The following is a 24,049-nucleotide window of genomic DNA, read 5'->3' as shown; positions in this document are numbered from 1 at the left end:
AGGTCTTGCCCCCTATAAGGAGGGTGGGTAATGTGGTCCATGTGCCATGTAGGGAGGCAGAGGTCCTTCTGTGTGTGTTTTTACAAGTTGGTGCACACCAATGAGGACTTGTGAATGGCCATACTGAAGGGTAACTTTTGTAGCGCACCAGTGAAGTGACTTTGAATATATGTACATTACATTATTTCACACCTGATTTGTCTTAAACTACACTGTAGTTTAAGGACCTTTGTCCTCACTAACAACCTAAATTTTCCAGAGTACGTGGATGTTGTAGGCTATAACTGAATCTCAGAAGGCATTTCTTGTCCGTATTGGTAGAACTCTACCGGCTCCTGGTTTAGTTCCCTACATAAATCATTATCTGTATAATTCAACAATACTTGCAAGTATTGAACCCACAGCATGCTTCCATCCAAGAATTACACTCCAGTCGAGGCAATCGGTTTCACATGAAGATTCCACGGAAGGAAAAAAGGCAGAAAGACCTCTGCAGTGGTGGCAAACTCTTAAGAACAGCATTGATCTATCCTCATGGTCACACAAGGATCATGAGGGATTCAGGAGCGAGTTACAAATGTTCCTTCTTGAGTTATCCTTTGGCCGCTAGCAGACTCATCTCAAGACTCCATTCAACCTCTTGAATCAATATCTTCTACAATAGCCATTGTGGGAAAGCCACCCCACGGGAGTCTTATGGCACCGCTCCACAGCAGACATCTACAGAGCGTCTTGAACTCTTACCTGGATGCCGTGTGGATAAAACTGGGGATTAAAGCAAATGCAAGGTGGTATAAGGCACGTTCTAAAACTCTTGGATGATCAACACTGTTCCACCTTTACCATTTCCTTATGTAGAAAAATTATTTCCAGTGTCTCCGCATCACAGCTCATCGTGTGCCACCTCACATGACGTACTGTGGAAAAATTATTGACCAGAGTGGTTCGTGCCCAGATGTACAATTTCATGCACTCGAGCAAATGTATGAGATTTGAGCGACCTCTGTCAGAGCAACTACACAGATGTGATCAGACAACTCCTCCCGTGAGATGGCCTGTGGGGGTTTTGATCCCTCGTGCGTGAGCCTCTCAGTTCTGGACCCAATTGCTACAACTTGAAACTTTGCACTGCTACTTCACAGGCCAAACATTGCAGCTGAAACATTACTGCAGACGTGACGCTTGTGGTGCGACACAATGTGTTCCAATGTAATTGTTTTCCAAACATTGCCTCATTCTGCCCGAGGAAGAGGCACGCTGTGATCAGTTGCATAATGTATTATTCCCCCAAAAAAGGAAACACTTATACAAGGATTGGCGCTTCCCTGCATATTAGCATGGATAGCCCAATAAAGATCCGACATGCAGGAATACCCATGCGCCACCACGAATGCGTCGCATTTACAATGCGATGCACTGCGGCGCAAGGATAGTCAGATGCGTGTCGCATCTTCTGACTTAAGGGCAGCGCATTGCTGGAGTCGTGTCTCAAGTGCGACGCAACTCCAGTAATGCTCAGGGGCGCCCTATGCCAAACATGTTGCATCACTCCTTACACCTGCTTCAAGCATGCGCAGGGTTTGACGCAGCATGGACGTAAAAGTGACTCAGTGAAATCGTGTAGATTTCACTGCGTCACTTTTACGGGGCTTCCTTCGGCGAGACGCCCACCCACATTATGCCTGATGCAGGTATAATGTAGTGCAGGGCTTTACAACGTGACGCATCTCACTAGATGTGTCACGTTGTAAATCTGTCGCATGGTGGCGCATTGATTTCAACGCTGCTGCGTCACAGAAGTGACGCAACAATGTCGTAAACATGTCGCAAGTGGCTTTTAAATCTGCCCCTTAGTTTACACCTTATTTCTTTTTAAATTGTATCATGCTTGAGTGCTTGGTACACACAACATTGTTTATTTATGGCTCTAGTATTCCTCCCAGAATATTGGCTGCATTATGGAAGGATCTCCTTTGTGTCTAGGGGGTGGGTTTGCAAAATGGTGCCTCAGCTTATGTAATGCTTCTCTTCACTGATGAGAACTAATAAGCAAAAGTATGGTTTAATGTAGATTACTGGTATGTAATCCTGGAGGGCATTTTATGGTTTTACTGTACCTACTACTGCAGTATTTATTTTCTTATGGCTGGCAGTAAATGTTTAACCCAGTGATAAATAAAATACCATCTTCGAACTGTGTGAATTTAATTGGCACTGACAGGAACCCTTCTCTGTAATTGTTACTTGGGTCTTTAGTGACTATATGTAGCCTGCTCATGGGAGCTGTGTGACTTATTTACATCAAGGTCAGGACTTTTTCTTTTTTTTGGTTAAAAAGGTAACCATTTTTAGGAAGTACCTCCAATAAGACCGATTATGATGCATATAGCACCAGCAGTAAATTTACCACAGCAGTATTGTGGCAGTAGTATAACCTATTTGTCTGGGAGTGGTCCATATTGTTCCTTAATGGAGTGAGTCTTTCTTATGGTTCGAAATATTTTTCATTTGTAGAAAAACTGTCACCCTTTCTGGAACCAGGCTCCTGTTTGGGTGGATGGCACTGATGATGGCTCAGAGCACATCTATTTGATAATTTCTCAGTTATTAAAAACGTCCAGTGTTATATTCTTAACATTACTTAGATTTTTCTTGCTGTTGGACTGCTTCTGCTGAGTGAGCGGGAGAGTTACTCAGTCACTATGAGCACACAGTTAGTGGCGTGTTGCTGACCTTAAGCAAACAGTCACAGAAAATGAAATTGGATCTTAAGTTAGCTTCTTAGCACTCTGTTCTTGGTAAAACGAAGGCCCAGTTCTTTCATTTCCCAACTTTCCCACTTCTTGATCAAATAAATTATAAAATGGGTGTTTTTTCTGTTTCACTGCTAGGTGAACACCCTCAATTTACTGGATGCTGATTCGTGTCGTAAGTGAATTGGTAGATACTACAAAACTTCAAAGTGTGTATGGGAAAAGTGAAAGAAGTGTTTTATATGTAGTGTCAAAAGGCATTGGGTTAAGACCGCGATATGGTTGCATGTCACTCTTGAATGCTTCAGTGGAACCACAGTTGACCCCTGATGAATCCATGCTAGTGATAGAAACACAAGTCCATCCACCAGGAAATGGGGTGATTGAAAGTTGCTGCTACACAAAGTGTTTTATGAGAGGCAGTTTTCTGGTATCTAAGTTTAGAAAGAATTTTTCTACTTAAATCATCCGCTTGAACTCGATAATAACAGATCATCTTTTAAGCCCCTCCGTTGCACTGTTTACTTTTTCCGACTTGAGAAACAAATGGATTGTTGTATCTAAAGTGTGTGACTGCCTAGAAGGCTTCTTGGTGGTAAGGCAGCGGCAGAACAACCAAGGACCCAAAATAGTTGTCTAGCGGTACATATAGAAACCCCCTTAGAAAACCAGAAACTTTTCAATTCGCGACAAAAGCCCTCATAGTTCTGTCATCACAGAATCCTGTGGAAGTCTCTTTTTGAGACTCTTGATTCGCAAAGCTGTGATTTACAACTTTCAATTCTAATCCGGTACACTCCTTACATTTTAAAGTTAATTTCAATCATTTTAGGGATTCACAACGAGGAGAACTCATGAAAATCTACATTATGGATTTCCATGGCTGCTACTACAAAGCAAAATTTACTTGTGCGGCTTATTTCTAAGTTAATTTACTGTGAATATATATTTCCTGTAAAAAAATAAATGCATATGGGAAACCTCTTCCCCTACAACCTTTTAAAATACTAAGGGGCATATCAGCAACAACCGGCGATAATTATCGCTCAGCGCTCTTAGCGTGAGGATAATTATCACTGGGTAACGTGGATTTTTATCGCTGAGATAGCGTGCTATTAGCAACGCTCATCTCCTCTGCGATAAAAATCCTCACGCTAACTGCCAAACGTGAGATTATCGCTGGAAACCCAGCGATAATCTCACGTAGTGTGGCGTTAGCTTGCTGATAGGGACTCACAAACTTAGCCATGATATCCACTTTCCAAAGGACATCATGGCTAAGTCAGTCCTGAAGCAGGCGTAAGGAAAGCAGCGATTACAGGGGTTAGCGCTACTTTTCGTGACGCTATGCTTCATAATGTGGGGCTTGATGATAGGAGAAATGTCGCTTAGCGACATTTCTCCTGTCATGTTAGGTCAGGAACGCCCACTTTGCATTTCATTAGAGATGGAAAGCTGGGTGTTAGGAATCCTGATGCTAAAGCAAGGTTTCACGCGTTAGCGTGGCCTTGCTAATTAGGCGATAAAATTATCGCCGCTTTTCGGCCGAAAACGGCCACAAAAGCGGCGATAATTTTTTATCGCCAGCTTGTAAATATGCCCCACAGATCCCTGCCTTAGATGGTAGTAATAGTCAGAAGGGCACTGGCAAATCCACAAAGTGTTTGTGGCAACCCAAAAAGTGCGTGTTTATGGGGATTTCCTAAATTTTGTCTGTCCCCCTCGCTTTCTCCTCCTATAACGCTGTCTAGATTTATTCTGGCCGAATTTTCGTGGTGGATTTTCTTCTGTCACAAGTGTACTTTGCTACTCAAAAATCCACTAAATTTGGCAACATGTATCAGGACTGAATCCCAAATTCAGTTTTTTTGCTCACATTAATTGCTTGGTGTGCTGAGCTCAGGGTGTTTCTTGCAGAATATGGGTATTAGATCCCTCAGCTGTATGAAGGTTTAGCGGGTCACGCTGAGGTTATCCGCATGCATCCTTACCTGGAAAGTGTTAGCCTCACTAAGTAGATAATCCGACAAACAGATATGCTCCTGGCCCAATATAGCAACAACCTTTTTTGTTTTTCTATAAGCCGTCCCCCGACCTTCTGAATCACCACCTATTCTCTCACCTGCGTTTGGCTAGCTTGATTTAAGTAACTTTTGGGATCTACATTTTTTGCCAGCAGGTCCGAGTTCTACAAAAAGACTGTGGACCTGGGATGGCAATTCGGAATCTGTGGATAGCTGCTCATGTATTTTGTGGCTTCAACGAAGAAAACGTGTTTATTGAGAGAGTACGTGCTGTGCATTGGATTCCAGGCATATTTAACCTCACAAGTAGGTTAAACATACAGAAAGGGCAATAGAAATATTTCTTTATGACCACATCTATAAATAGACTGAAATGATTCCTCTGTTAGTTTCTTCCAGTTTCTTTATTGATTTGTTTGGGGTATTTGTAAAGCGCCGAGTTTACAAGACAAGGGGGTAGTGGGGAGATAGGGGCGTTGTGAAACTCCCCCCCCCCCCCCCCCCCCCCCCCTCCCCGGCCTCCGTGCTTTAGCAGCTACAGCGGAGCAGTTGTTTTTTAATGTGCATCTTTTATCTGCAACTCGGCAGATAAAAGCTCATAATTAACACGAAAAAGAAGAATGGGTTGATAGAAAAGGGATTTGTGAGTGGGTGAAAGTAAAGATGATGGATGAGAGGATGGATGGATAGGTTGGTGAAAGGATGGGTGGGTGAAAGGTTAGGGGGTAAAGGGTGGGTGAAAAAGGATGGATGGATAGATTGGTTGGTGAAAGGATGAGTAAGTGAAAATATGGTTAGATGAATAGATGGATGGGTCAAAGGATGGCAGAGTAAATGCAAAGAGGATGGATGGGTGAGTGGGTGAAATAATGGTAGAGTGAATGGAAAAGTAGATGGATGGCAGAGTAAATTGAAATCTGAGAGGATGGGTGGGTGAAAGCATCACAGAGTAAATGAAAATAAGAGAAAATAGATGGGTGGATGAAAGGATGGTAGAGTAAATTGGAATTTGAGTCGATGGCGGATGGGTGAAAGGGTGAGTGGGTGAAAGATTGAGTGGATGAGGGGGTAAAATAATGGGTGGATGAAAAGATTGAAGATGAGAGGATTTGTAAATGGGTGGACGAAAGGATGGTAGAGTAAATGGAAATCAGAGGATGGATGGATCCGAATGTGAAAGGATAGAGTAAATGGAAATTTGAGTGGATAGATGGGTGAAAGGATGGTAGAGTACATTGAAATCTGAGATGATGGGTGAAAGGATGGGCGGATGAGTGGGTGAGAGGGTGGGTGGATGAAAAAATGAGCAGGTGAGAAGACAGGTGGATGAAAAAAATGGTAAAGTGAAATCTGAGAGGATGGATGAGTAAATCAAAATCTGAATGGATTGAAGGACAGCAGAGTAAATTGAAATCTGCGATCGATGGGTGCGTCGGAGGATGGCAGAGTAAATGGAAATGGGAATGGATGGGTGGGTGGGCATAGTAAATGGTGATATAAAAGGATGGATGGGAAAGTAAATGGAAAATTGAAAGGATGGATGGATGGACAAAAGGATCAATTGACTGATAAATCTTTATTGATGGATGGCAAAGTCAAATGGTGGACAGATGGACGTATTTTAAGGATGTATGCATAGATGATGTGTGTGTGAATGGATGGATGAAATAGCCAATAAATGGTATGGTGAATAATTAATGAAAGAATGAATGTATGACAGAATGTAAAGGTGAAACAGTGGATATCAATGGGTAGATGGAAGGCTGAAATGAGGAATTGAAAAGTATTTGGGTGGCAGAGAAAGGGGAGCTGTTCTAGGGAGGTACCAGCTTGCTTGGTTTAAAGCGGAGCTTTGGTTTCAAGTGGGAGGTATTTTTATTTTCTGGCTACTCCCTTGTGGGATGGTATTAAATCATGGAGTGGGGTGAGAGGGTGTAGGGAAGGATACAGTTTGCAACACTACTTGGATAGGGGCCAGAAAAGATGCGGAGATCCAGCTGAAAGTGCATTTCCCTCTTGCCCTCATCTTGGACCAGATTTGCCAAGAATTGCTGATATAACACTGTGCAGAAACCTGCAGCTTCGCATTGTGCTAAAGGCAAACAATTATACAGTTCCGTGTTTACTACACATCACATGCTGTTAGCGTCGTATGACACCCACATTCTGAAAATGGAGTGTTTGCCTTATACAATTATCCTTTTGTCCATTGTTTGCACCTGTTTACATTTGGCACTAGGACTGAATGTAAAAGCAACTTTGTGTGACTTTACTTGGTCTGGCTTTCTGTGGCTCCTACAGATGTTACACTCTTCATACACTGTATTGCCCACTTTGTGCAGATTTTCAGGGGTTTCGCTCTGGGTGTCACAATGCTGCTTAGGTGGATTTGCATCACCTTTCGATGCAAATATCCTTTTGTGTGGGAACGTTGATTGATGCTATTTTTGAGCCCCTCTGCGTCACATAACCTCTTTACGTCACATGAGCACCTGTGCTAAACCTTGGTAAATCCAGACTATTCCATGGTGTTAGGACCATCGTTTGAGGGATGCTTTTAGGATATGTAGTTTTGTTCTGCATAATAAAAAATAGCAGAGCCAGGTTGTGTTGCTGGAGAGGTGGCAGTCCATCTAGAAGCTAAAGTATTTGATCAGGGAGCCAGGAGCAGGGAGTAGAGAGGGCTAATATTACATACATGGGTGGGGCTGTGTGGTGGTGGTGGTGAGAAGCACAAGCTCAGGTTCTGAGCGAGAGAGGATAAGGTTCAGCAGAGGGCTTGCAATCCATGTATGGCTGACTGGTGCGTGACTATAAGCTCTGCATTGGCATCAGCTAATGACTGATAGGTAGAGTTGGGCATCATCTTCCTGCTGGTGATTATGAATGCAATTTGCGAGAAGCCCCAATTATTCTAGGTGTATATTGACTAGGCAGATACGTTCGGACAGAAGGGTCTGGAGAGACCCATTTCTACCCAGTACTGTCACTTGCCCAGAATTGGTGAGGACAAACCTAGAAATTTGTCAATTCCGCAGCCGCTCACTATTTGTAAAGCTTAAGATGACTGCTTCTCATTACATTTTCACCAGATTCCACAATTAAGTGGTCAGGTTGAGGATTAACATTTTTTAAAAATGCCAAATGTTTTAACAACGAGTACATGCTGAGGAAAGGCACTGAATGCCTCTCCTTCAAACGGGTCTGGATCTGAATTGGGTGAAGCTCTTTTCGCTTATTATGCAGCCATGCTATCCTAGTAGTGATCTTTAGAGGTACTATTTGGGTGAAACCTCTTGTAATATTTCTTCTGTACTGACAGATCTTTTGCAATCATGACAAACTCTTCTTTTCGTTTTCCGAAGCTTGGTATAGATCAAGTAGGAGTGCCAAAATCGAGTGGCAACAGTATGTGTGGGTAAAAAAATCCGCTCTGAGATGGCCTGTTGGTTGTATGTATGTTTTTAGGTGTTTGTACATTGTGAACCTATCTGACAGGCAGCAGTGTGCCTTACACGGGCAAAGGCAAATATTAAGTCCGACTAGCAGGGTCCCTGAACGTGGAAGCAGATTGTTACTGAGTCTTGATGTAATGATGTCATTTATTTATAAAGTTTTATCCAGCGCAAACATGATCCCGAAGGATATCAGAGCGCTTTACAATAGGGTGGAGGGAAGGACATAAATGCTATAACGATAACAAGTAATAATAAGAATTGTTCCAGGTTACATAAATGGATATGGTCATTAGCTTTTTTTTGCACTTTTTTCTTTAATATGATAGCAGGTGTACCAAAAGCCTCTGAAGATGACCCTATAAAACTATATAAGCCCTGGTTGGATGCTATATAACAATACTGTTGGCTTTAAAGCACAATAGGATCTTTTGTACCATGATGTAGAGTTGGAAGTTAAAACTTTTGACATTCTTTTCTTATTTGTGTGAAGATTGACTCCGAGTCACCCATCTGTTTTATTTGCTTTGTTGGTTTTGAAGCGAAGCCTGTGAATATAAGCCTCCATTTTACAAGTTTATCCTTGCCAGATTCTAGGCTAAAACCAGGCATTTTTTATGTTTATCTGACTCCTCAAAAGGAGAAGGGTGTAGGCAGCATTAGCATCCATCTGAAGCTACATTGCCTCAGGGGCCTGTATTCTTTCTCTTGGCCCAAGAGACACAATAAAGACTTGGTTGGAAGTTTCAGGGCAGTGCAGTGTGGAGTCAGGCTCTAGTCTTTCCCAGCCACTTCCCTCAAAGATACAGCTCACCACGCAGACATCAGAACATTGTAGAATGACTCTTCTGCTAGCACAGTAATACTCAAAGTACAGCCCGGCGGCACATGCGGCCCTCCTGACCTTCACACGTGACCCCCAGCGGAACGACTGCACTAGCGGCGGCCGGCACAGGTTAACACGGCGGGGCGTGGTGCGGTGTGAGGGGGAGAAGTCGACAGATGACAGAATAGGTCAAAATAAATAAATAATACCTATTCTGGCGGCCACCCCCCTCCCCCCTCTTCCGCACCCTGCCCTGCATCACCACCCCACTGCGCTTACCTGTGCCGGCTGCCGCTGCACCAGGCTGCTGTTTACTTGACCGAGCAGCAATATTCAGAAAGATGTTAAATCAATAAGTGTTTATTTACACTATAACTGAAGTAAAAGAGAAGAAGCAAATAAGGTGTCCTGCACCACTTAACTTTTGGAAAGCAAAGCGTTATTTTATTTTAGACATTTTGCAACAAATGTATAAATATGATAAAGTCCCTTCAAATTTAAAAGAAAAAGTGTATTTCATTAACATGCAGATGCATTTCACCTTCGTACATCAGGTTATATCAGCGCATTCAGAAGTATTTTTAAAACAGATAGTTTTAAAAAACGAATTAGAAACATTCATACCTTCACCCACCCTAACAACAATGCCAATAGCGAACTAAGAGGCAAGTCAGTTGTCACATAGAAAGAACCTTTGGGTTGTTATTATACATGGACAACATTATTGTTTATTAAATCAAACACAAGAGAGGAGGTTTTGTACAGCGCATATGCTGAACTCATGTATTTCTAGGTGCTCTTATGTCATAATGAAGGAAAAGTAGGCAAAGTGAAATTAGACAATTGTCAATAATTTGTATATTTGTAAAGCGTGAACATATCACCCCTCAAGGGTTTCAAGGCTCTGGGGGCAGTCAGGGAGATTAAGTGAGCTATTTCCCAGAGTCACATGATGCTGAGCTGAGCTTCCATCGGCGATCAAACCACGGACCCCGAGCTCTGGAGTCAGCCGCTTTGTCCGCAGCGCCACACCTCACCTCTCTAGGATCACACAATTTGGTAGGGAAGCAAGGACCGAGCCCAGGTTTTCTGGTTTCACATTGTGCAATTCTATTTCATTCCAATTCAATAATTAAGTTACTTCCTTTTTTACACTTGAATCTCCCAAGCTAGCGATAGCGCCCACCCTAACGCCTCTTCTCACAAAGCCCCACTCCCACCATGCTGGCATCAATGCGGCCCTCGGGCACACCACAGACCCCCCCTTCGCGGCCCCTGGAAAAATGTGTACCCATGTGCTAGTAGATGATGTTGCCAAGTGGCTGACTTGCACCACTATCTCGTGGCAAAGGAGTCAGTGTACCCACCATAGACGCAAATCCACTCCACTTTCTCTGATGCGCTCCGGGTTTTCCAAGACCTCTCACATTTAAGGGTCTGCTAAAATAGATCAGTGGGGAGTGACCAGCTGCCGGTGATAGGTGGCAGCCTGCAAGTTATTGTTTCAAATCCCTGTTTACCACCATTAGGTTCACCCTTTCATTCATCCATGGTTAATAAAATGAGAACCACTAAATTAAGGTGATGAGAATATCTATCTGCTTTTGCTTCATTTCAAACCTTTAAACTTCTGTATCCAAACACTACACTGTTACAAGTGATATTATTTTCTGTTGTTGAAGTGTCCACAGAAAGAGAAAGACAAGACGCGTGGACACTGTCAGCAGTCCAAAGAGCAGAGTCAAGTTTAGGGTTAAAATGTAGCTTTGAAAGTATTATTTTTGTTGCATTATTCCACCAGGCCGTCAGCAACGGTTTTTAAATAGCTCTACGCTCACAATCGTTTCCTGTAAGCTTTGCCCTTTCTAGGGTTCCCAAGCAGACTTCCTGTCCCTTTGCAATCGCAGCATCCATCCAAACTTTGAAAATAAAAAATAATTTTATTTTAAAGAGACCAGCTTAAAGAAAGCGAGTGGTGAATTTGGGGAGAGGAGAAGCGGGTGGAGGAGCTTTCTTCTGAAGACGCTTCGTTTTGTTGTTATATGTGTATATATTTGTTCTATGAGGCGGGCGTGCATAACCCATCCTGTTTCTCGCTCTTTGCTCTCATTCCCCAGTCATACGGGATGCACTTTACCATTTAAGGTAAACTAGAAAGTTTAACTGATTTCATTTGAAAAGATATAAACACTGAGTTTTGGTTCAATAATTACACAACCCCTTTGCTGCTGCCTCCAGGGAACAGACTGTTCCACTGCACTGTCACAAATTCACGTAGTTAATATATCACCTTTAAATGGTAGAGCTCTGCACACAAACCACAGTTTTTCATAACTGTGTGTTATCCAAATACTTTCTTTTTTTTATAAGTTTATGTTGATAATGGAAATTTGTTTGAATATCACCAGCTCGCCATTGGCGTTACGCAAAATGATGGGGCACCCCTGCAGACTATTACGAAGGCCCCAGAGTTGCCCATATCGCACAGATATTAATTAGCCCAAAGACTAATGGGGCCCCATAAAGCGTGGGGTGGGGCCCCAGAAGGATTGGACCTTTGATACACCTCGGCAATTCACGATTAATGCAAAATCACGTACTCATATCTCACATAAATGCACCCCTCCTGCTCGCCTGTGAGTTCCAGGAAAAGGGGCCATGTTGCACATCCTTCTTGTTGGAGACAGATTCCACTTCAAAAAAGGGTAATTGACCCACACATACCGCATAGTCTTGGCATATAGTACGATTTAGAAAAATCAGAGAGCGGACATAATATTAAATGATCTTTACCAAGTGCCATCACTTTAAGTTTTGTCACAGGACGTTGAGGGAAAACATATTCTGTGCAAACCTAGTGAAAGTCTCCCTGAGGCCCATCTCACGGTCTCGGATGCTCATGTTCTGAGAAGGAATGGGTAAACCACAGAGCAGTAGCTGCCGGTCACCGAGCTACCAGAAGGTTCCATGTTACTGAGACACTTTGTTTCTTGTCCTGGGCTTTCATCTAAAAGTGCAGTGCATTCACGGACTTGGTCACGCCTCTGATCATTGACTCCAACACCTCCATCATCCTCAGAGACCTGAAGTTTCCCTTTGAAGACCACACTGATCCAAACTGTACGGCCCTACTCAAACACCTCGGCCTCACCCAGCACGTTGATAGACCCACCCACACTGATGGATGCCTATTAGAGCCGATCTTCATCTTCCTAAGCCACATCACTGTCTACAGACCAGAACCAATTACCTAGACATCCCACATCAGTTTCAGCATTCCCACCCCACTACAGAGCTATCACCACTGGACCCACTCGCTGCAGTTGGAAAAATATCACTGTAAAGGACTAGGTTTCTGCCCTCTCCATGACATGTCCGAACAGACCAGCAGGTTACTGGAAATCATCAAAATATTCAGCAGAAGGATCACTGCATGCACCTATACCCTGGCTCCCTTCAGCACAACCTAGCTTCAAGAGCAAGACCACAGGACAGTTAGTAAAAAGAATAACTCAAAATGACAAAGTCATTGCAAGTGTCTGTAGCACAAGCGGAGAACAGGCCACGGCGCTGCGGAGAAAGGCATTTTCAAGTCTGCCCTAAGACGCTACCACCAGCTAATCCATAACACCAAGCGCACGACTCCGAAATGACCAACAGTATGGAAGTGTTGGGTGTCGCTAAAGATTTCACCACACCTCCTGCTCCCGTAAGAAATATCACCCACCCCCTCCCCCACAGGACCTCTGCAACAAACTTGAAATTCTTCTGCAACAAAATCACCTCCATTGATAGCAACTTTAACCCTCAGTCGGACCCTACCAACCTCACAACTCCACTTCCCATCATGGCTGAAGATCAAACCCTGACCTGGTGGTCCACCATCAACGAAACTGCCCCCACCATGAAGTAAATTCACTCCAGTGCCCCATGGCACCCTTGCCCTACCACTGCTTCACCGCTTCACCAAAGATATCAATGCCTCCATTGACTCAGCCACTATCCCGGACACCTGGAAAAACATCACCTTCTCGACCCTGCTCAAGAAAACCTCTGCTGACCCAGCCATGCTCTGCAGCTACAGACCTATCTCTCTCTCTCCTGCCATGCCCGGTCAATGTCTTATAGAAGCTTACCAAGAATCGCCTCACTGATTATCTCAGCAACTACCAGCTCCTAGACACCACACAATCCAGTTTCAGGCCCAACTATAGTAAAGAGACGGCGCTCATTGCCGCCACAGACAACGTCAGCTTGATCTTTTACAGAGGAGACATGGCAACCTTCCTCCTTCTATACCTCTTGGAAGCATTCGAAATGGTCTCTCACTCTATCCTCATCAAACGCCTACATGATGTTCACATACTTCTTAACAGATTGAACACAAGCTGTCAACCTAGTACCATACTCCTTCAAAGCCCGCAAACTCGTATGTAGATTGCCTCAAGGTACGTCCATCAGCCCCACCCTCTTCAGCACATACAGGGTTCCTCTGGACAACATCCTCCACAGATACAACCTCAACATCCTCTCCTATGTGGACAACACACAACTCATACTCTCACTTTCAGATAAGAGCACCAACACCAGAGACAAGTTCATTGCCTGCGGGACCGAAGTCGCACACTGGATGAAAGCTAAGTGTCTCAAGCTCAACAGTGACAAGAAAGAAGTGGTGATTGTCGGCAAGAGCCCCTCACCATGAAACTCCAGCTGATCTTAGACCCAACCATAGCACCCTCCCCAGGAACCTCTGAATCAACATAGACCACAAACTGAACATGACCGCACAAGTCAACGCCATCACTGCATCGTGCTTCAATATACTGAAGATGCTGAGGAAGTTCTTCAAATGGCTCCCAAGCAAAACTAGAAAAACTGTTACACCCTTCTCACCTGCAAATTAGACTACAGAAATCCCCTCTTTGCCTGTATCACCAAGCAACTCACCAGAATACTAAAAACCATCCACAACTCGTCAGCCAGACTCATCCTCAACCTCCCACTCCAAACTTGCATCAGACTGCACCTCAAGGAGCTCCACTGACTCCCAATACACAAACGCACCCTGTTCAAACTTCTCACACACATGTTCAGTGCCCTACACCAGTGTTTCCCAAACTGTGGTCCACGGACCCCCAGGGGTCCGTGACACATTCCCAGGGGGTCCGCAAGCAACAATTTTAAAAGCACTTCAAAGTTCCTTGAATAATCTGTAGTTTTCGGGCAACTATAAAAGTGTCAAGATAACATCCAGTGATTAATGTACCTGCTGGAGAGAGAGATGCTGTTTTGTTCAGTAGCAGGTATGACTCATCTAAGGTAGCGCAGAGGGTTAATTTGCCTGCTGCAAGAGAATGTGTACCATGCATTAAAAAAAAAAACAGTAATGTATGTGCATAGCTCAGTGGGTTACTGCTTTTGTCACAGAGATTCTTTTGTTATTATGCAGTTTATGAATTGCAATCATAATCTAGCACCTTAAGCTATGACCTGCCATCAAACAGCCGCATGCAAACTGCATGGTACAAGTTAGTATGCTGTCTTTTTTCCCAGTGTTTCGTAATCCTCATTTTGCCAAAAAGGTTTGTTTGGGTAGAATTAAACTGTTGTAATTAAAGTCAAAGCTAACCCCTATGTTACATTCTGTGTCAAGATGTTGTGCTTCTCCAGACCAAGCACTCTTAAAAAATGCTCACCAGTATGGATGACATGTGAATCCTACACCTTGAAGTCCCCTTTGCCTTCTGTAACATAACATTTTCTATACACCGATTTACACATGTATGATTCATTGTCTCTGCATGTGTGTGATGTAAAATGCCCTGACACCCTACACTTGTATGAGAGATGCTATAAAACAAATGAAATACATGTGACAGAGGGGCTATTGAGAGAAGAGAGGCACTGTTGGAGAGTGATAGTGAGGGATTCATAAAAGAGCCCCAAAAAGATTGTTGTATTGGTGCATAGTAAGGTCATCATTTACTATGCTTTAAAAGCAAATTAAATTCAATATATAATGACAAATGTGTTGCAGAATGCACCATTTGTCCCCAAATTTCCTTGGTGGGAGAGCCCCCCAAAGTTTGCTTTGCAGTGGCCAGGCTCACTCACTGCATTAAGTACTGGGACTGGTCTGACAACATTTGCCAGGGCGGCATTGGGTTTCCAGTCTGGCCCTGGCAAGAGCCTCATACTGCGAAATAGAACCAAATATTGAAAAGTTAGTTGCCGAGATGCAACACTTACCATCCCATTAAAAGGTTTCGATTTTGCTCATTCTTTCTATATAAAATACTAAAATCTTTAGTGATTCGAATATTTGTTTGGTGTGCAAAAGTGTGTGTTTACTTTTTTCAAACTACTGTTTTAATGTTTGAAATTTAAATTGTACAAATTGTATGGGGGTCCTTGGCTTCCAATAGTGACTCAATAGGGGTCCTCAGGAGTCAAAAGTTTGGGAACCACTGCCCTACACAACCTTGGCCCCTCCCTCCTAAAGAGTCACCTAATCTTCCACCAGTTACCTAGACACCAATGCTCTTCAGTACTCCAAATCACACACATTCTAAAAGGCTGAAACAGAGCCATAGGACATGCTGTCTTATACATTGCGCATAAAGTGTGGAATTAACCCATTTCACATCAGAGCCTCCTCTCTTCTTGAATTCTGCAAGAAGCTGAAGACCCGGCTTTTCAATTAACCCTGCCCTAGATGTAGTTAGACCCAAACACTTGCACAGCGCTAGGATAACCTCACTGGTTATAGTGTGCTTTACAAATACACATAACCTATGCTTGCATAAAATTGTGGGAGCCGCAGGCCTCACGTCAGATTAGTTGAATGACTGTGATTATCATATCTGAAAACAATATTTGTACAAGTACAGTTCAAGCCTAGAAAAGGGTTTGCTCTGAGTTTTCCTGTATTGTAAGAGCTATGTCTAGATGAACTCTATGTGCCATAACACAAATAACATCTTTATGCAAGTTTTGTTTTTAGTTCCATTTTTTTAATTTGGTTTTGTAAAGCACCTTCTACCATCATTGTGACACTGTATTGATTTCTCAGTTAGGCACTCTTTTCACAAGATTCTAGAATTAACCTTGATTGATTATTTAAGATGTTGATTAATGTGAAGTTAGGACTGCAGTCCTGATAAAGACCTTTGTAGTGTGTTACGTGAACGGATGGGTGTATCAAAGGACCAGTCTATTTTAGATCGAGCCTACTAGACAGTGCATGTACAGTCGTTTGCTAGGCATATTGTGGCTTACCAAGAACATGGAGCCGATGGTGCCCAGTCTTTGCTTACCATTGGTTGGCATTCTTTGTCACTCTTCTTTGCCTTCTTCTTATTTGTGTCCCAGCTTGCCAATCTTGTGTTTGTCCCTCCCATGAAGCATTGCCTCTTCGCAGTCTCTTTGATTGGGCAGCATCGGTGCGTCAACTGCTGGATTTTCAAGCACTAACTTTTTCTCTTCTGTGAAGCACTCTATTAGAATGGATGTGTTGTTTGAGTCTTCTCCTTTGCGTACGTCTTCCCCCGCACATCTCCTGCTACACTCAGTGTTGCTCTGCTTCTCCCTACCCTCCTTCCTTGTGCGCTTGCCTGTGTACTTCTCCCCATTGCCCCCACCTGCCCCTGCATGTTGCTTTCCCCAACCCCTGTGTTGTTTCTCTCCCGCCCTCCCACCTGTTGCTCTCACAGCTTCTCCACTACTCCCTGTTGCTTTTACGTCCCCTCCCGTGGTGTTTGACAGTTCACCCTACCCCATTTTGCTACGTCGTTTCCCCGCTCCACCCTCCCCTATGTTGCTTCTGCTGCCCACTATGTAAAAAAAAATGCTTTCTCACATTTTATTTTATATTTAGCTACAAATCCTACTTGGATCAGGAAATAAAAATACAAAAAAGCACCTTCGCCATTTTGTAAGCATGTACATGCATGCACCTTCAAAATGATGCGGTGGGGTGGGGATTTTTCTTTTTTTTTTTCTTTTAATTTTAGTCACGATGCACAGCATCGCGAATGCTTATAGGTCACAAAGGTGAGACCTATTTGCTTTGCCAATGCTTATTTTCCTTAAGATGGATCATCTGTTCTCTATTGTCCAGCCTGTTCAAATTGCGTTTTAGAATGAATCCACTCATCTTGTATAGAGTTAAATGTGTGGTATGTTGAAGCAAATTTTTCTGAATGGTTCTATGACCCGTTGGGGAAAGAGTGGAGTTGTCAAAGAAAACTCAAACAAAATGTGTCGTAAAATGACTTAAGAGACTTCAATACCAGAAAAGAAACATAAACATGGAAAAGTGCATAAAAGTGTCCAAAAAATGCATTGTGAAAAAAGAGGGTGTACCTCAGAGGTTAGTCCCCACAATTAACAAGACAAAGTGACAAATCTTGGCAAACCAGAAACTGCTACATTTAAACACGCGGGTACTGCTTTACACAGTCCACTTCACTTTCTAAACTAGAACCAAATTCGGCATACCCAATAGGTCTGGCACTGGCTACCAGCTACTTGGCTTTGTCACTGCATGTTCGTGTTTTTTTGCGAAACTTTATTATTGGGGAATCTGCCTTGCTTTAAGTGAATTTGTTGTACATATTATTAGTCAAATCACAAGGTATTTGTTAATAGCATACCTAGATATGAAACCTAATGGTGTCAATTTTCTGGCCTTCTATTTATGTTGAATTTTCTTGCCTGAAACTGAGAAGAATCTAATGCTGCAGAAGGAGCGCCAATAAAAACCAGGTTTAGCCATGCAAGTGAATCGTTGCAGTTTTATCTATTGCATAACACCTATGTAGGACCTGCATTCTGTTTAAATCAAATTTTCCAGTTCCCCAAAATCTCTCAAGCCTTTAAATTACAACCTGAGGAAGGTCAAACATGAATCAGACACTTTCAATTTTTCTCCAAAATAAAAGTGACACACATTTCCTGTCCTGAACTTTTGTGGTCAGAAGAACCCCTTTTCAGCTATTCACAACATTACTCATGGAAATGGTTGAAAGCCATGTCCCGGGCTACCCAAAGGGAATTGAGCAGTTCTAGTGAGGGCAGATTGTGAACTATTCTAATGCGAAATAACATCAGTACAATTGCCTTTCGTGAGAAGTCATTCAACCTCAGAATTAAAGTAATTACTAGGGTGACCGTCTCGCTTTACATTAACTGGAACATCGTTAGGATCCGATGTGTTAGTCTAATTAGTTAAATGGGAGTGAACTACGCCCACAATGCCCAGAGTGCATTAGGTTGTTGCATGAAACCACAGGACTGGAAACAGCATCTGTGATTACTAGTATTGAAGTGGCCACCTTAATATTGGCACATTCAGAACTGTCACATGTGAATGGATACATTTCCATAGTAGTGAAATTGATTCTGTTAAAAAGTTTCTCTGCTGAGGGTCTTTTTCCTGCTAATATCAGCTTTCTTCAGTCGCCTCATTTATTCTTTTGTATATTTGAAAACATGTACCCTTTACTCCTAACACATCCCATTTATATTCTTATAAGGGGCAGCCCCAGCTCCCCTCAGCCTAGTTTCTTGTATTGGAAGCATAGCTAGCTAGTTGAGCATTCCAACAAATTTCAAGTGTGTAGTCGCTTCTATTTAGTAAATACCTTTTGAAAAGTGTCATATACACTGATGCTCTCTTTATATACATGTTGTCAGGCTTTAATTTAATCCAGTTTCTGGTTGTCAATGTTTGCTGAAATGTTATGTCAGTGAATATTTCAGTATCCTAACTAATTATCCTTTTATCATTTTGCAGAAAATCAACAAAAGAAGATCCTTTAGCTGGTGGGTTGTAGACTTTCACTTGCGAAGCTGTGGAAGCTGAGAAGGACATTGGTGGGGCAATAGATCTGAAAACCTGACGTTCCTTTCGTACTTCAGGATCAATACAATTAACTCCAAGTTGAAGCAGCTTTTTTTGAAGGCCTTGAATCCCTACTTTGGTATCTTTGAATACTGAGAGACTGCCAAGATGCCAGCTAAGACCCCCATGTATTTGAAAACCTCCACTCCCAAAAGGGGTAAAAAGTTAAAGCTTCGGGATGTCCTGTCCAGTGAGATGATAAGTCCGCCACTTGGTGATTTCCGTCACAGCGCTCACATTGGATTGGATGGAGAAGGTGATATGTTTGGAGAACTCTCCTTCCTACAAGGAAAATATGACCTCCTTCCAAACCTGTCCAGGAAGTTCACCTTCCAGAGAACAGAAAGCAGTTTGGATGAGGAGTACGACAAGCGTTCACCCTCCGGGGGTTACAGATCGTTCATGAAGAGCGCAGTCTCCCTTCCTGTTTTCAGCGGTATGCAAAACCAAGACCAAGCCCCACCCAAACCTCCCAGGTTGCACCTGGAAGAAGCCCCTGGCCACAGGTCAATGTCTGTCAGCGGCGGTGAGAGCTGCTGCCACAGCAATGAGGAAGTGTCCTTTTCTTCCATCTCACACCACGAACAGATAAACTCCTTCCCCTCATCAGCTGCTTCCATCTCTTCCTCAGAGGATTCACTATCATGCAGTAAAGAACCAGATTATAGCCAGAACATTGGCTTGAGCGCCACCTCTGCCTACGACAACACAGACAACCTGTGCAGCCTTGAGATTGACATGCCAAAATCAGAATCCCTTTTAGGATTGGACCTGGATCTGGGGCCTTCCATCTTAGATGATGTGCTTCGAATCATGGACGATTACAAGACACAAGACACCAAGGAGCTATAAGGCTCACAGAAACTGCTATACTTATTTATTTGAAAAATTATTTGCTTAACATTATAAGCTGAACGACTGATCGAAACAAGGGTGGAAAGACCCCGTGCTTTACATAGGAAGCACAAGAATATGTTTTACCGTACAATCTGCCCTGATATCTCGTAAAGAGAAAGCATTTCGCTCGTTTCGGAGCGCCTCTAGCTGTAATCATCTCATACTAGTAGTCGATCTTGTGAGTTACTATAGGATTTTCCTTCAAGAGTCCTAGACCACAGCTGATGTTCATTTCTTGAACTATAACCAAAAGAGTATCCGAACATGAGTGCAATGTTTATGGTTCATTTTCTGGTGGCGGATTTGTGATTTGGATTGCAGCCCAATACTGACATCTTTGGCATTTTTTTCCCCCCAAACCATGGAGTCTTACAATAAATGTTAAAAGCTCCCAATAACTTGACGCTGCCAAACCCTCTGGAGAAGCCAGTATGTCAACTGATTGACAAATGTTATTGGAACAACTGTACCTTGGTGATTCTGTGCTTTCATGAGATTGTGGAAGAACAACATTTTTTTTTAATGAACATAGTGTAATTTTCTAACATGATTAGCTGTTCGGAGTTTTGGCATCAGGGTTGTGAACTACTGATGCAGCAATGCCTTCATCAGGCGTCCAGAGACATAAAAATAACTGAATGCAGATGGTCTGATGTTCAGCTCAACCAAGGCTGGCAACTCTTCAGTGTCTTGTTGACCACAACATATATAATGAAAGCAGCAAGAAAGAATATATATATGTATGTATATATATATATGTGTGTGTGTTTATATAAGTTTGGGTAACTTTCTCGGCTAAAGACTTGGGGCCTGATTCACAAACTTAGACCTGAAGTCTACGCTTAGATCTGAAATCTAAATTCAGTATTCACAAAGGGACTTTCGAGTACTATCGTTATACTGCGGAGATTCCGCACTCTGGTGGAATCTCTGCAGGTGTAAAGATACTATTCGTAAGGCCCTTTATGAATACCGAATTTAGACTTCCGGTCTAAGTTTACTTTTGTGAATCGGGCCCTGAGAATGTTCTTTCTTTAGCATGTAATTCATTTATTCAAGATATGTCGCCACCACTGCTTCACAATTTGGGCTAGAGGCAATGAGAAGTCAGGGTAGGGTGGCACACATGGTATAGGGTTAATTTATTATTCCCAGATTACCATTCGCCGCTCTCCCAATGGCGTCCTACTGGGGTATAATACGCTGTTGCAAAGAACTAGAGTGCTCTTGTTCTAAATGAAGACTCTTCCAAGTTAGGTCTGTTAGTTTGATACCAGAATATCCTCTGACTTATCATATCTTAAATATCATCTATAATATTATTGCCCCATAGGAATTAATAATTTCAAATCTACACACGGTGGAACGAAATATAGGACCCGACATTTATGTCTGCCAATATTTATGTATGTGCTATCCTTGCATACATGGGTTGTATTCTGAAAGGATACTGGAACTGAGAGAAGTTTTACAAACACCTTCTTGATTTTAGAAAACAGTTAACAACACATCATGCAAGGCTGGTGCAGGAGCGTCAAGCACCTCCACTGGCCCCCAACAAGTTCATAAACTCATTAATAAGGGTGATTAACCCAATATCAAGCTGTTTGTTGTATTTAGATTCCTCCTGATCACTCTATCTCCCACCGTTGTCCTCAGAGTTCTGATACAGACTGACAATGACGTGTTTCCTGAGTTGGTTAGCAGACAACCTTAAACCACTAACCTAGGAATGCAGACCAGTCTGCCCTCTCCCTGCCTGGCCTTCTACCCCCTCCTAAACCCACACAAGCTCCTCTTTGTCCATGAAATAATCGGAAGCATGACATCAGCAGGTTTCCTCGAAATGTGAATATTTCCTGCTTGGCTCAGTTTCACACAAGAGTCTGCAATCTTCGCTGTGCCAAGAGTGGGGTTGCAGCCATTTTATTATTTCTCCCTTTGATAAGATGAAAGTCCAACTGCCACAACATAAAACTGGTTGTCTCTTAAAAATGCACTGGGCTTCTGCATAAATGCTGTTTTATTCTGTTAGAAAAGAGGCTATATATCTACCATGACTAGTGTTTTAAGCTGCATTATTTTAGGAAATCGGCATAGGGCGCATACCTTCTACGCCTCTGCGTGCACATGTTGCCAGGCTTTGCTGTTTTTCTGTTGCTATCCTTCTGTCAGTGTTATCTGCCACTCCCACATTCTGAGGCCTGAAAGTAGTCCTTTGTGCTGTGGAATGGAGCGGTTGCTAAATCTGATGGCATCTTCTAACCTCAGATTCTTAGGGCTTCTGTACATATACACGTAAATCCTGATTCAACATAAACAGGAGAATGCACCAGGGATTCTGAGGGATGCAGTGTACCCAAAGTGCATTTAAGGAAGAAAATGGCCATAATAAGCCTTTAAAAAATCATTGTAAGGTGGCAAAACGTGGTAATCGAGTGCGAAAAGTCTGATTCTGCTTTTTATGCTCCCCACCGTCCTCATTCTCTTGGAATGATGCGATGTTAGCATACCCGGTAAACACCACATCTGCTCCATCGGTGTTTACCGGTTGTGCTCTTATCGCACAGACTTATGGCCAGCTGGTTATGAGGCCGTCAGTAGGAACAGTAGAATACTGTTGATGAGCAGCAAGAGGGGACGGCGTATGCTTCTAATATTTTCAGTGACTGGTCTTCACCGTAATACTAGTCAAAGGCTTCCAACAAAATGAGAGTACAAGTAAGTATCCAGAGGGTGGAGAAGGTGAGAGGGAGAGTTGTGTTAAGCGTTTTATGGGCGCTAGCCAGGAAAGTAGGCTTGTGTTTCAAGTATTTTGTGAAGGCGGTTAATATGTTTTTTATTTCATTTTAACCAAATTCCTTTTTAGTGGTCACAACAGGGGGTTACTGAAGCCGATTGTGGAGAGTGCAGAATTCGGATGTTGGTAAAGGCTTGTGATTGAATTTTTCAGATGACGAATGAGGGACGATTTTTATTGAACGCCTTGCGTGCTGGTGACGCGTGCAACTGCGGCAATTCTGACAAGGTCTGTTGATCCGCTGTCTTTCACTCTTCGTGCTCACCTGCTAAAAGCAGATATTCTCCAGGTGAACAACTGGGGATGAAATGAGGAATAACAATAGGAATAGGGTCTATACTCATTCTTTGTAAAGGGGCCCACATGGTATCTTGCATAATACTTATCTCTTCGCCCACACCTGGAGTTACTCCAGGCATAAGGAGAGTACCAGTTAGAACACTGACGACCTCGTAAAGTGTCCATGGGGCTGGTGCAAGCGCTTCAGTTGACCTTCCTCTGAGCAGCGACATCTACCCGTTTCGTGCATATGACTGATTAGTTCGTGCGATGGACCTCTGTGTTTACGTTGAAAATGTGTATATGGGTCCCAGAGCTGAGGACCATGCATCAGTTTAAGTAGAGGTGGCGACAGTCTGGTGAACACATCATTGATAGCATCCCTGAGATTGTTCAGGCCTTAACCCGGTGCTTAATTGGTAATACTTGCAGTACAGAAAAAATAAGATTTATTGTTGCTAGCCCAGGCTTTACTCTTATGGATACAGGAAGTTATTCCTTTGCCGTGATTAAGTCTACAAAAAAGTGTACTATTCCCACTCCTCAAGCTGAGCATTTTGAATGCGGGATTTCTTAATGTGAAACTTCTGTGATATGAAAGCTATTGATACTCTGTGCAATGGATGTGTACATGCAGCAAACGACTAACCCTACGTGCAAAATCGTATATTAAAAAAAACATAAGTGCAGTTTGTCTGCTTTCTTGTATTTTTTGGTACCTTCTGCAACTACCATGATACTGAGACATCACCCTTGTTAACATATTAATGCAACATATTTCTATGTTCACTTATCTGGATTATTATGTAATTAATAAAGCTTTTGTTTTGTAAATCTGTGTCCCCTTCATGTGATCAAGTCAAGCATGGGCATGTTTACATGAGAATAGAGCTCCTATTTAAAACAGTATTGTCAAAGCAAATTTGTCTGGCTTCAAAATCGATTGGCTTTTTGTAGTGTTTGTTTTTAAACTTTTTCAGTCTGGGATTTCTACAAGCTGGTGAAGTTTAAACAAATTGTGAAGTTGCGAGTTTAAGATTGCAACTTTGAACATCCCCAATCAAGAGAGGGCTGGCCTCAATGATAATTGAACATGCGACCTTCAAAT

General features: G+C 42.7%; 1 protein-coding gene across 1 annotated transcript in view; it reads left to right on the top strand.

The window, feature by feature from the left end:
• LOC146798492 (cdc42 effector protein 2-like) overlaps nt 1-23,775 on the top strand; it is a 50,181-nt gene extending 26,406 nt beyond the window's left edge. Inside the window, exon 2 of the mRNA XM_085625762.1 lies at nt 18,858-23,775. Within this exon, the coding sequence (XP_085481888.1) occupies nt 19,074-19,817 (744 nt within the window). The 5' untranslated portion in view covers nt 18,858-19,073 and the 3' untranslated portion in view covers nt 19,818-23,775. The remainder of the gene's footprint in view (nt 1-18,857) is intronic.
• The last annotated feature ends 274 nt before the right edge of the window (nt 23,776-24,049 follow it).

The sequence above is a fragment of the Triturus cristatus genome, chromosome 9 (assembly GCF_964204655.1).
Source record: "Triturus cristatus chromosome 9, aTriCri1.1, whole genome shotgun sequence".
In the NCBI taxonomy this organism is placed as follows: Eukaryota; Metazoa; Chordata; class Amphibia; order Caudata; family Salamandridae; genus Triturus; species Triturus cristatus.
Note: the sequence above shows the minus strand (reverse complement) of the source record. Positions and strands in the feature narration are given on the sequence as shown.